Source organism: Mycetomoellerius zeteki, unplaced genomic scaffold, assembly GCF_001594055.1.
Source record: "Mycetomoellerius zeteki isolate Tzet28-1 unplaced genomic scaffold, Tzet1.0 scaffold210, whole genome shotgun sequence".
In the NCBI taxonomy this organism is placed as follows: domain Eukaryota; kingdom Metazoa; phylum Arthropoda; class Insecta; order Hymenoptera; family Formicidae; genus Mycetomoellerius; species Mycetomoellerius zeteki.
In genome coordinates this window covers 249,494-263,584 of record NW_017257066.1, presented here as the reverse complement: position 1 = coordinate 263,584, position 14,091 = coordinate 249,494, and the positions used below count along the sequence as shown (strand labels likewise).

Here is a 14,091-nt window from a genome sequence, read left to right as displayed (position 1 = left end):
GTGGTGGCCGCGAGGGTGGCAAGCTCCTCCGGCTTGTGTCGGCCGCTAAGAGCGAGCGCGGCGCCTCCGGAGCTCCCTAAAACGCCCCCGAGTCCTTCAAGCTCTCCTTCTGCAAGTTCGCAAGCCCTTCACTCCTAAGACTGCGTCGCGCCTTCGAGATGCTCCCTCTCGCGCCTCCCTCCTCTTGTCGTAGAGCGCGGGAGAGTGAAAACCTTCGCTCGAAGAGTTCTGGCAATCTCCCGTCGCCCGTGATTATTGAGAAGGGAGGTCTCCACAGATCAATTTTTTTCTACTTGAAAAAGATAGATATGAAAGGGTTCTTTTTTGCCTTACTTTTTTCTACTTTTGAGGGAATCATCGTGACTGTAGATCCCTGAAGAAGGAATATACTCTACTCTAGAAGGGACCTACACAGTGCGTAGAGACTTGCAAGCGGAGAAGTCGTGAGAGGCGAGAGACAACAGGGGTGAAGAAATATGGATAATTTGCGCTACACAAGGTCGCTCGGTTTTTCATAATTACGAATTTATAAACTACATATGTATTTTATATCAAAGTAAGTTAAATGTCTTGTAAAATAGAATCCAAATTTTAAAAAATCTAAATAAAAGATTAGTTATATATATATTTTCATAAATATATATATATGTATACATATACATATATAATATTCTTTTTAATTTTTATTGATTTTTTAATTAAAACATCAATTAATTTTTAACAATTCATTAATTAGTAATTATTTTTAACGAGCGTATTTGTCTCTATAGTGCAAATCATTCAAGAAGATAATTGAGGGAGATCGAAAAAGAGCTCGAAGAAGATATTGCGAGAATACATTTTTCATATTCTGAGAGTGAAAGGATAACCATGGATTCTACTGTGCTGAGTGATTGTTTTGTTCCATAGAAAGATTCGATCAAAGATACTTCTTGTGGTAAATGCAATTAATTGTATATGCTTGTTTCTTCAATTGCTTTGAGAGAGAAAAGATGTATTTTATATTTATATATAATATTTTATAAAAGGAAATGATTCAACAGTTTCTTGTAAACAGAAATACAAACTGTAAAATAAACATAATTTCTAATTTTTAAAAATATTTTTATTAACATAGTATTTATTAACGAGTCAATTAACTATAGGAATTGAATACTATATATTACTAGTTAATCAAACATTGATAGAAATTCGCTATTAGAAAGTGCTTAATATAATTCTAAAGAGAGCTACTCATTATTTAAGCAATCGATGATAATTTAATACAATATAATACAAGGAAGAATCTAAAGATCTAAGAGCAAAAGATAATCTAAAGATTCAAAAGAGGTCTAAAGATGCAGGGATTGAAAAGTCTGAGCATTCAAGTGTTTACAAACACATTTAAGGGCTGTAAAATTTTGAGATCTAAATATTTAAGAGTTTAAAGATTTGAGAATTAAAAAAATGTGTAAATATATAGGGGTAGTCTAATAATCTGAATAATCAAATTTAAGCAAGAATCAGGGATGTACGTAAAAATTTTCATTGCAAATTTATATCGTCTACAATTTACTGATGATAACATGTCAAAGATCACTTTCTAAAGAATTGCGACGTTTTGTCCATTCCCTACGCATGCTGCGACTATTAGCTCTGGTCCCGGGTATCCGGGGTTGCCATAGTAACGATGCAGCTCCTACCCCTTACTTCCTGACCACCCCCTCCTTATGTGAATATTACGTGAGTATTTGTCAAGAAATGCGGAGGGACCTTCAAGATAAATTCTTCGCAACGCAGAATTTTTTTATTCATGAAGGGGGGGGAGGTTAATCAAGTAGCATTATGTATATAATTATTTATGTAAATATAGTTAAATAAAAAAATTACGGAAAAAGCTTTCTTTTTAATTTCTTCAGACTAATTTGCTTCATATAAGGTGCTAGAACGAATTTTGCTTTTTACTAGGAAATATTACATTGTAAGAAAATATAAGAAAATTTAGGAATCTATAAATATATATGTATAAATCTAGAGGATTCTATAAGATTAAAAAAAAAAAAGAATTTAATCCTTAAAAAAATTCTAGACTCTATAATTAAAAAATAAAAGCTAAAATTTAGATGTAAAAAAAAGTTTTACGTTTATAGAAAATATTGTATCAAAATAGACAGTTAATTAGAGAGATTAGAAAATGAGGATCCAAGAACCTCGAAAAAGCTATAAGAATTCAGAGGTCCAAGAATTACATAAAATCCTTAAAAGACTTAATAAAAGGTGAAGATTTAAAAATTCGAAAGTTTTAATTCTGAAATCTTAAAGTGCAACATCGTAGAGAAACAGGTGCACAATTGAATCGAGTAAGATGAAGAAGGAAGGTTTCGTAAATATCAAAAGACGGGTATTTAAACGAGACCAAAAGAATCGGAGAATCGATAAGCGAGACCTGGAAAATCAAAGAAAGGGTATTATCCAAAAATATCATCTCCCAAGATATATCCAAAAGCTCGAACCAAGGCTCGAGGCCGACACAGATATGACCTTTGACACATTAACAGTCCTGGTGGTGCGACAGGGGGTTAGACTCCGACCTACACAAGAACTACCATTCATAGAGCAACAGGATTACTAAATACAAACGGACAAGGCAGATAGACAAATAGATAATCAGGCGATTTCCACAGAGGTGGGAAAGGTGTGAGAGAAGAGAAGAGAGGACCCGAGCGCTGATCATCGCACCTTGGTCCTGCATTCGGCAGTTATCACCCCCCGGCTGTTCCAAGTATCAACGGCAGTGGCACATATATTGAACGGTGTCGCACGGACACGGGGCGAGGAAGCAGGAGGAAGAGCTCGATCGCGGAGCAGCCTTTTTTTCTTTCTTTCTTTCGCTTTACGGTCGTTCTCGCCTTCCGGACTTACGTTTGTCGCGGTTCTTACGCGCCTTCATCGGCCAGCAAGAGCGCAGACTTCTTGCTCGGCCTGCCCCTGATATATCGGCGGCGGGACGAGATTATCGGGATTACTCGATTCACCACCACTAATCGACGTGACGCATCCCGAGACACGCTCCGAACGAGGAGCTCCGCACGCGCAGCGGAGCGGTATGAGAAAAAGAGAGAAAGAGAGAGCAAGAGATACAGCGAAAAGCTGGACCGCAATTGCGGATGCTGCACACGAGATACGTCGCTCTGGCTGCTGCGGCTGCTGTCCGTCCTTCGCGATGCTGGACGGTGGCTGCGGATGACGTTACACTGCGCCGATGGTGCCACACTGAACCACCGCGGGGGGTCCGTGGGAAAACATGCCACACGTCGCTTTTAACGCGCAAGTGCGACGATCTTCGACAGCCGGTGGTAGAAACAGCTTAGCGAGAACCTTAGACAAAAAGTTTCAAATCGCTACTTCGAATAAACTGTCACTGAAAAGTCGAACATTCTTAAAAAGTCTTCCCCAAATGTCTGGAAAGATTTATATCCAGGGAAATAAAATTTTTTTAATTTTTTCTGAATGATTAAGAGTTAAGTGTTAGATATTAAACAAAAAGTATAAAAATAAACTTTCTAATGCTTATCACAAATAGAATGAATTCTAATTTGATTAAAAAGAATTTAAATTTAAATGTTCCAGCTTCTTTTATAATTGGAAGAATTAAGTCTATCTAGCTAAAAATTAACAATTTTAATTAAATTTGTATTTCTTATCAATTAGAATTTAGAAAGAAAAGTAAAAAAATAAAAAAATAAATAAAACTACAGTAAGCTAATCGATCGTTGGAAACCTTTAAGTTCTAAATAAAAATTAAAAGTTTAAAAAATAAAGTTTTATAGAATCTTCGAAAAGTTATCTCGAAGGCCTCGAAAGCCCCGAAGCTCTTAAGAAATGATAAACATAGTACTGTATCACGAAACAGAATTGACAGCACGTCTCTTACCAGCTGCTTCACTTAAATTTCGACTCATGAACATATCTTTCCAATAATACAATTCTATTATTGAATCCGCTCGTGAAACGTCATCTCGTGAGACGTAGCTGACAAATCGGACCACTTTAATTGCTAGCTGTTTCAATTTAAAAATAATTTGTCCGTTAATGTTCTATGAACGACGTAATTGTCAAAAAATAATAACGTATTCGACTGATAGAGTTATTAAGTTATCAAGCGCAACTGAAACATTTATAGGCCATTCTTTTAAGCTAAATCTATATCGTTTGAAAAAAAAAAGAGAAAAAACCGCGTAAGAAGTTCAGCTCTAAAAAGAACAGGCCTATTGTACTAAATGCAAATAATAACAAAAGTTTCTATTATTCCAATAAATTTCAGCTTCTTAATAGTAATAATGTATACTCATTTTAACAATTCTTTCAAAAAGTCCAATATTTTACTCAAAACTCGTAGGAAATACTTAAATGCATGTGACCATTCGCTTTCTATTCAAATAGTCACATATCGATTCTGTATGAAGGTAAATCGACGAGCTAAAGTGGATCAATTCCCCATTAGATTTTGCAAAAATAGTGAACGGTTAATTAATTTATAGCGTTCTTATACTTATTTACGTCAAAGCGTCGAGAATGTCGATATCGCTTGAAAGTTGTAATCGAGGCACTTGGAAGCTGCAATTATAAAATTGCAAATAAAAGATTTGTAACAAGTACCCATAGGCGTATCCAGTGGGAAGGAGATGATTCAAACTTCCAACCAAAACTTTTTATTCTTTTTTTTATTTTTAATTTATAAAAAATATAACTTTACTTTTGACTCTGAAGAATTTTTGTTACATAAAATATTCTTTTCTCTCTGTTACAACTATATAAATAATTTCTGGAACTTGCGTTAGTTAGAACTTTGATACTGTTTGATGTACATAAAAAAAATTTTGCAAGATTATTAAGTCGAAAAATAGAATATGCGCTGAGATATTAATAGCTATGTTTAGCAGTCATTAAAAATAGCTTTGCAATTGTTGTAAAATTCTTTAAAATAATGATTTTTGCCCTTAATTCTTCACGAATCTAAAAGTATAAACTAATTATATTAAAGAATCTTACAACAATGGTAAAGTTATTTTTTCTTCTGAATGCAGCCATTGAGCAATCAATTCTCAAGTATACATTTTGTTTTTAATAACCATTCTGTCTATATTTTCTTCAGAAAAAAATAAATTATGATTTACAAAATCTAATATTTTTCTCATTCAAAATCAGGAATGAGAAGACAATTTATGTTCTAAAAATCCAAAAAAGAGCAGTTGATTAACACAAAAAATTATTTATATGACAGAATTGATAACTTTCCCCTGAAAAAGTCTTGGATACACCCATGTAAGTATCTGAAGATCATTTTTAATGTTTCTTTACATCGATTACATTATTAATTCTTCCAATTAGAGAAAACTTAAGAGTATGTCTAAATCTTTTAATTAAAAAAATCAAATTAATGGAGTTCCATCTAATATTTACTGTTTTGACGCTTCTTTCTTTAACTCCTTCCTCTTACTTTGAACTTGCACAAACTTTTGCATACATACGTCTGAATCTTGGTCTCCTGTAAATTTTTTACGAGTTCTCGACGAACTTCTTTCCGCGTAAACAAACTCGCAAGTTGATACGCAAAAGTAGCACACGCGAGAATATATTCCAGTCCACCTGCGACGCAATTCATCAGATACATGTTGCTTTAATTGTTACATTATGTTTTGAGGATTACTTTCTCTCCTGTTTTTTTTTTTCTCTAGTACGATTCCTGTAATTTCATTTAAAATATTAAATGTCCTAAAAGCAAAACCGGAAAAATCTTGTTTAATTATTTCATTCAGCACGTTTTGATATTGCAAATTAATTAAGCAAAATAAATGCAACCTATTGGTCAAGGATTAGAACTCCTTTTTTGCATCTAATAATGAATATTTCGCAGCAAAAGATACAGATCAATATAATATACATACAATGAATTACATATAATCTACAATATGCTCTTAATTGTTTCCTGTTTCTTATTTTCCACCACGTTTTACTTCTTGTCTTTTTACCTCTTTATCCAGTTTCTTCATTTTCTGTTGTCCAAGATAAAATTGATGAAGAAACACGTAACAACAAACACAATTGTTGATAAAACAGTGGCAATGAGAGAAAAAGGCAAGAGATAAACAAACTAGAAACAGGAAGCAAAGAATACATTGTAGATCAGGTTTCAAAGACTTTGGATGCTTTTCAGCAAGAGACACAGATGACACAGTGAAGCGTCTTTATCTCTGTTTAACATTGCAAACAATTAAGGATGTAATTTACAGTATTGCACTGTGTCATCTGTGGCTGTGTTCCAAAATTCACTGGCAGTGCTAGAAATGTATAGTATACGTGACGTAAACTGTAGATTTTTAGCGCTAGCAGTGAATTTTGGAACACAGCCTGTATCTCTTGCTGGAAAGCATCCAGTATAACAAAGTGAATTACAACTTTGTTAATTGTAATGTTAAATAAACGTGAAATAACTCACTGTATTATACTGAGTTATTTCATCTTTTCCGTTTCATTTCTGTCTCTTATTGCTGGAAAGCATCCAGTCACTATCACGTTCTATGTGACTCCATTGCGAGGTTTAGGCCCAGTTCCACAACTCATGATTAACTCTTACTAATTTTAGAATTGGAAAGAGATGAGAAACAAGTTGAACCTCGGTTAAGAGTTAACCGTGAGTTGTGAAACCGGGCCTTAGATCGAATAAATAAATCAAACGTTACATGTGTATCGCGATATTGAGACATGTATACGTACCATCATCACATCTCTGCAGAGCAGTGAAGATTGCGGATATAGGCAGCAAAAGAGAACGTGCCCAAGTACGGCGATCGTCGCTTATAATTAAAATCAGTCTACGTCGTTTCTTGTTATTAGATCGCGATTGGGATTGGCGTGTCAACTTTTCACGAGCGACTAAAGGTGCGTTCGGAGAAACGCTATTTGCGTCATTCTATCTTCGTTTTACTTATAATAAATGAAGATAGACTGACAGAAACAAATAGTACTTAAATTCTTCAAATTGCACTCTGAATCTCGATCTCGCGATTGGGATCAATCGATAAGTACCGCGTTTTCGGATTGGCTTCGGCATTACCGGCATTGTCCCTCTCCTTCTTTACGATTGTATTCGATATTCGATAATTCTAATTGCGCGTCCCGCTGAGAACGAGACTTTATGGCGTTTCGCGCTAAAAGTCAGTCGGCTCGAATTCGAAAATCGGATCGGGCGAGCGACGGAGCAGACGAAATTCCGCCATACAGATACAGCAGCAGCAGCATGAACGTCGGCAGTGATATCACGCAGCTGTCCTACAAGGAGTTGCAGGCCCTGGCCCTGAGGTATCGCGTACCGGGTAACATCAAGGTGAGTTGTCACCATCGTCGCCGACATCATCATCGCGACGAAAACGTCCCAACGACCGTTTTCTCTCTCCGTCTGATTTAATCTAATCCATTCTCGTCACCGGTTTCTGTTACGAAGAACAAATTTATTCGAACTCCCATCGAAGATCGCGCCCCGATCGATCGACGGTTGCGATTCAAGTGGCTCCGGCGCATCCCCTGTGAGCTCTTGAGTTTTTGAGCCAAGGGAGTCGAGCGTGGCGCGTTAAAATCGGCAGTCAGCCGGATTTCTCTCGATCCGATCGAAGACAGGATCCAGGTTGAACGTGCGATCGGTGCGATCTGGAAATTCCTAACCAAGACGCGATCACCTGAAGTTGCTGTAACGTCCAAATTATCATTGTCATCGTGTCGCATGAAGGGTTGTGGTAATAACGGACGGATATATCCGGCCCGTTCGAACGCCGTTTCCACTGATTTCCACTTCGCTTCCCGCGACCCGAGTGGACATGAATGACCATCGCAGGACAATCTCTCGCGACTGGCAAGAACGAGCCGCTTCCTCTCGTTCATATAACGCTGCCTCACGATCCGGAGAGGTACGCGAGATCCTAACCAAGAATTACGTAAAATTTTCTACGTAACTTCCATCATTCTTGTCAGTTTCTCGCGGACGGGACTTCCCCTACGCCCCATTACCTTCTTTCCCCTAAGGTCTGCACTCTACGCTTATGCGCTTCATTTTGGGCATTGTTTCACGCGTGATGCGCGTAATAGATCATTTAGCCCTATTTAACGTTTGGTGAACAAAAGATAAATGATACGTCATGCGTATTATATGAGAAACGCAATGCACTCTTTGTTCCAAATGCAGAGTGTAGCAAAGTGCAGCTGAAGCTAATTGTATAAGGTTCTATTCAGACAAACTTGTATAATCGCATAAAGAAAATTATCCAATCGCATTTCTCTCATAAGGATGCATGTAAAATACGGTTGGATAGTTTTCTTTATACATATGTTCATGCGATTGTGCAAATTTGTCTGGATAAACCCTAATCATTTTATTTTTAGTATGTATTCGTACGCATTTGTTAATTTCATCGATCGTCCTTATTTATTTTCTTTAAGTAGATAGAGATATTGTTAGTCCAAAATTAATCGAGCCATAGTATGGCTATATTAATCATTAACTGTAATCTTTATGGTGTAATTTTTATAGCATTAGTAATCGTTTGCAAAAGTTATTTAAGTTCTGTCAAAATGTTTATCAATTCTCAATTTTGATGTTTCCAATGTCTCATTTATTAGAATTTCAACTTTTTCAGTAAGAAGTTTTCATTTTTCAATTTAGAGTTTCTACGTTTTTCTTTAAATCATAAATAAACGATATAAAATAATGTAAAAATTACGTATACTTTAATTAAGAATATCAATATCCACAAAATTTTGACTTTTAAAGCCTCAGTTTTAGAATGTTTTCACGTAAAAAGATTCTTTAGAGGTGCTAATTAAGGGTTTACCGTGTCATGTGATACATTCACTTTATCAGGGCGAGGAGCACACTGATTCGATTCTTTTTCCATTTCTTTTAATTTAGTTAATTGTCGCAAATGTTCGATTCCATTGTCTCACTCTCTCCTCTCACGATCTTGAATTACAGAAGAAAGTGCTGGTCAAAGTTCTGCAAGCCGCTAGAAGCGGAAATGATGCCGAGTTCTGCCGATTGTTACAAGAGCTGAGGAAGAATCGCAAGAGGAAAACGAGGAAGTCAAAGGACTCGAAGCTCGGGATAACATCGACGCCATTGCATAGTCCCGACTATATAATGGCTGATGACGACTATTATTGTCAACAACAACAACAACAACAACAACAACAACAACAGCAGCAGCAGCAGCAACAGCAGCAACCACAGCAACAATCGCCTTATCAGTGGGTAAGTTATATTATAAATTTTCATAGTTGGTTGCAATATGGCATACCATCAAATTGCATTCTCGTTTTTTCTTTCATTTCTGCCATTTTATATTTCATTCGATTTCGTGATGCAGCAAACAAGCGGCAATGATTGACTTCGGACAAAGTGCTTTCCATTTTTGCAGATCGGTGCCGAGGAGGAAATAGTGAGTAAGGAGGATGATACCAAGATCCCGCACTACGAGGAGTTTAAGCAGTTCCTACTCAAGAGGATTCAACGGGAGTTCCAAGCATGTGACAACAACAATAATCAGGTGGAAGATCTGAATATCGTAGATCTACGGACAACGCCGATGTCGCCCAATCTTCAAACGATTCCTCTTGTTGAACCGAGCTATCCGAAAGTGAATCTGATCAACGACACGGATCCTCTTGCGATCTCGTCGACTGACAGATCGAGTTACCAAGTGCTGAAGGAACCTGAGGGAGGCTCCCAGGGTTCGTTTTTGTTGAAGAGAATGCTACAGGCACCAGTAGGCGCCAATCTAGGTGAGATTGCTAGCTCTCTCTTCTGGGCTAGCAATTTACTAGATAATTCCGATACTCTAACCGCCGAGTCAGAGAGTAACGAGAACGAGGATCAGATGGACACAAATACCAATGAATACTATAACTTGCTGAAGAATTCTAGGGGCGAGTTCTTGCTAAACGAAGCAAACTTGATTCCTCAGCAAGTTTCGAGTGTACTAACCAGTGACAATCAATACAGGTTTCCTAGTGACGTAGATAATCGGCCCAATTCTTACCAGAATTGGACAATCACTAGCGTGGAAGTGCCCGACGGTGATCTGCAGTCCTCTAACTCTCGCGTGTTTCACGCGATCTATTACAACAATACGGATCCCACTGTAGCTACCGCAAACACGGACAACAATGTGACTTATCAGTATCAAACGGATACCTCCTGCAACAACGGCCAAAACTTCTTCAACTTCGATACGCAAGACACCAACTACACCACCGGCACAGACATAATGGCCAATGATCCCTCCGATATTTATTATTTGCAAAATTTTGGCAGACACAGCGGGGAGGTGGACACGGGATATTTTCGCAACGTTGATACCTTCGGACAGAATAATGTGCAGCAAAATGTCTATGCGAATGATCAACAGTATCAGTACATTCATCCTCGTTTTACTCAGGAAACAAACAATCTATTCAATGAAAGACTCGAGCAACCGCAAAGCAATCTTGTGGCAGGATTAGAACATAATATTAATCAAGAAACTAGTACGGGGAATTTGCAGAGACCGGCAAATGGTGCGCGTTTATTTTCCTTTTTTTATTGATATAAATAAATAATCTAAAACAAACATATATATAATGTAAAAATAAGATATATAAACTATATGTATTTTTTATATAAAAAAATCATGTATACACATTTCTTAATAATATCAATTGTTTTTTTTTTCCGAAGAACAGATTTTCTTTTTTTGACGTTTTAATTAAGCGATATTTCATCATTCAGGAACAGTGGAAGCGTTCTGGCCAAAGTGGACTTCCGAGTCCAATCACGGATTCTCCAACAACAATTTGGAGAATATTCTGAATTATCATCTATCCAAGGAAGTAGATTACTCCAAATTAAGTCAAACATCCTGCGTCTATTGCTACGTGGCTCCAATCGTCTCACAGCGATCTAGTCTGGCAATTAACGGCTGCTCGATTCAACGAAGATACACCGCCGAACAGCGACAACATTCTTTTTCGCCATACTGGATGTTATATAACGACACATCGCAAGGTATGCGAATGACGAATGTGCCCAACAATCCAACCGATGTCCTCGAGCAACCAATGTCGACACATGCAACCATCATCACTAACAACGATGATCTGAGAGAGATCGCCAACAACGCTCCCATCAATGATGTGTGGATGAATCAGTACGAGCCGCCATCCATTGCTGACGACATGAACATCCAGGTTTCAGACTCGCTCTTTTATAATGCTGATCGAATCGACGATATCCCGGACGCGCCGGATATAGCAAAGACTTAAAATTTGCGCGCGATTTATGGTTTATAGTAAACAAATAACTAGAATAAAATCATGATTTTTAAGATGATAGATAGCGTTCCCCGAACCGCAGAGTGACGATGAAGGGACGTTTCTCCAGAACAACTATTTTCTTTCCGTTTTTAAGTCACGAAAGAATTTTGTTAGTGTTCCAGCTTGGAACTGGAACAACCGAAGCCTATCCGTCATTGTGTACCGCGTAATTGATGCCTCAGTAATTATTTTGTGCAATTGCCGCGAGATGCAACAACGTACTCTTCCGTTTTCGCATCATCGACGAGTGACACGCGTAATTATTTCTCCGATTTGTAACTGGAACGAAAGCGATATTCGAACAAAAAGTAATAGCAAACAAAAATGGAAGTTGAATAATCGATATTACCTTGAAAGATAGATGGACGGATCTATGTTTGAACGTACAACGCTTCTACCGCAGATCATTGAAAGTTCTATTTTAAAACGCAGAAGCTTCAGGACTCAATATCTTGGAAAGGCAAATATATATCGTGGATCGGAGATAAAATGATAAGATACTTATATTAATTAAGTACTTTTGTGGACTATTATTTACGTGAGATTGTAATACTGTGCGATGTGAGATTTTATGTTTTTTTCATGTGTTAGCAGGAAAAGATTATTAGGATTTTATATTATATATAGGATTTATATGTACATATATACGAATGTTTCATAACATATAAGCATAACTTCAGAAATGAATTCAGAATACAAAAATAATACAAAAAGTTAGTGTAAACATTTCTTCTATTTGATTTGATTTCCGAGTAACAGACATTTTTGTGTTTCATTAATTCTTGTTACAAATTCAACTATCTTAGCGTCTTTACACATTTCTGTCTTAATAATTAATCAGTAACACGCGAAGGTACGCCTAATTCAGACTGGATGCAGCAAGCACCAAGCGGCGGAGCAGCAACCAATCAGTGAGGTGATATTTACAGTGGCGTAAAAAATATCGCCTTGCTGGTTGGTTGCTGCTCCGCTGCTTGACGTTTACTGCGTTCAGTCTGCACTAGGCATAAAGACGCTATTCTAGCTCAGTTTGTAACGAGAATTTAAGGACTTGCTGCTACAGTAGGCTGACCTACATTTTTAAAAAAGGAGTAACTAAACTCTAAAGTTAAAGTGATGGGAAAAATATCAATATCACCTTAATTTACAGTTTATTTACTCCGTTTTTAAAAAGTATGAATTAGCCCACTGTTGCAGTAAATCCTTAATTAATTAACGCGAAAATGTTTGCAACTCAGAAATAATGTCAAATAGAACTAATATTTACGTTTTACGAAATTTTTGTTATTTTTGTGTTCTAAATTCATTTCTAAAGTTATGCTCATACTATAAAATATTCTACGTAATATATTGTGTTGCTCATATATTGTGTCTCCTATATATTATATAGAAAATAAATACAAATAAGAAATTATATAGATAAAAATCAATAAATGAAAGTTTTTTATGTACTTTTAGTTAGATTACGCAGTTGAGCTGCAGGATGTTGTATATTAATATATAATAAATAAATAAAGTTCATGCATCAAAAAAAACTTATACACACGTCTAATTTACATGTGCATTTGGTAATCGTAAAATCATAAAAACATTGAACTCTGCAAAATCTAGCAACTATAATCAAAATTTAATAATATATGGTATGCTTCAGATTCTTTAGAACGCTAAACTTTTTCCGACTCACCCGACATAGCATCCGACTGAAACTGCGAACGGATGTAGTTTATCAGCTTCACAGAAATCGATTCCTTCCTTCGTCTTCCATACGTTCTGATTTCATTATCCATGTTGGCTGAGTTCTTCTTTCGCTCCGTGGATCTTCCTGGTGTCACATGTACACTGTACATTTTTGTTGATATGCCAATTTGTAATAATTAAATCCTGTCGATCCTTTGAAATCTTTTGGAGAACAATAAATTTTTCGATCGATTGTATTTTATGATGAAAAAACTCGCCTTTACACACAAACTTTAATCTGAACAAAAAGTTTATAAACAAAATGTAAATAACTTTGTTTAGAAAAATTTTTGAGTTAGCCATTAACTAAAAAAAATTTCAGAAACTAGTGATTTTACTGCACGGAAGTCTTGTTGATTAATTTTATAATTTTGCAAAATAACTTTGCATTTATAATATCGAGATCTTATAACTTCATGGTACTTTGCGTAACTTTCCAATATAAATGCCGTTTCCGATAATCACGTTTCATTCACCTAATTATCGCATGAAGCACCGCGACTTTCTCGTCAATTTCAACAGCTATTTTTATCGTGATTTTGTTTATAAACTAATTTAGAATTTGAACGAATCTCCTTTCGTTTACGAATATTTTCTCCGTTTCGTTTCGCCTCGAGAATCGAGAGGGCAAAATCAGTGGTGCGAGTCGGCGCGTTGTCCGCGAAAGACTGCTTGAAGTGCGTTAAAGGGAAGCAGGTAAATAGCAGTAGCGGGCAGTCGCTTGTATGTATGTACATGTATCATACAACCTGGTTGCATTCAAGTCGCGCGATTTTAATGAGCTGCTTTGTAGCGCACTGTGCTAATTATACAGGCTTCAAACACTTTTTCCGTAAGCTTTCTGTAAGGACGCAAAGTTTGACTAACTAACCGGTACCTTAATTAATTGTGCATTATTATTTTGCATAACTTTATGCAATGAAACTTCTGTCATAATTTTTTAATTTCACTATATATATATGTATATATATATAT

The 14,091-nt window shown here is 36.4% G+C and overlaps 2 protein-coding genes across 2 annotated transcripts in view; one reads left to right on the top strand and one right to left on the bottom strand.

Annotated features, from left to right (window-relative positions):
* Positions 1-13,226, bottom strand: part of LOC108722545 (Kv channel-interacting protein 1) — a 15,038-nt gene extending 1,812 nt beyond the window's left edge. The window contains exons 1-2 of the mRNA XM_018447711.1: positions 13,064-13,226; positions 9-109 (exon numbers count right to left, since the gene is read on the bottom strand). Of these exons, the coding sequence (XP_018303213.1) occupies positions 9-109; positions 13,064-13,226 (264 nt within the window). The remainder of the gene's footprint in view (positions 1-8; positions 110-13,063) is intronic.
* LOC108722568 (putative uncharacterized transmembrane protein DDB_G0290641) lies at positions 7,280-11,858 on the top strand. The gene is made up of 4 exons (XM_018447749.1): positions 7,280-7,366; positions 9,005-9,280; positions 9,429-10,584; positions 10,796-11,858. The coding sequence occupies exons 1-4, from the start codon at positions 7,280-7,282 to the stop codon at positions 11,326-11,328; spliced, it is 2,052 nt and encodes a 683-aa protein (XP_018303251.1). The 3' UTR covers positions 11,329-11,858.
* Positions 13,227-14,091: the final 865 nt, after the last annotated feature.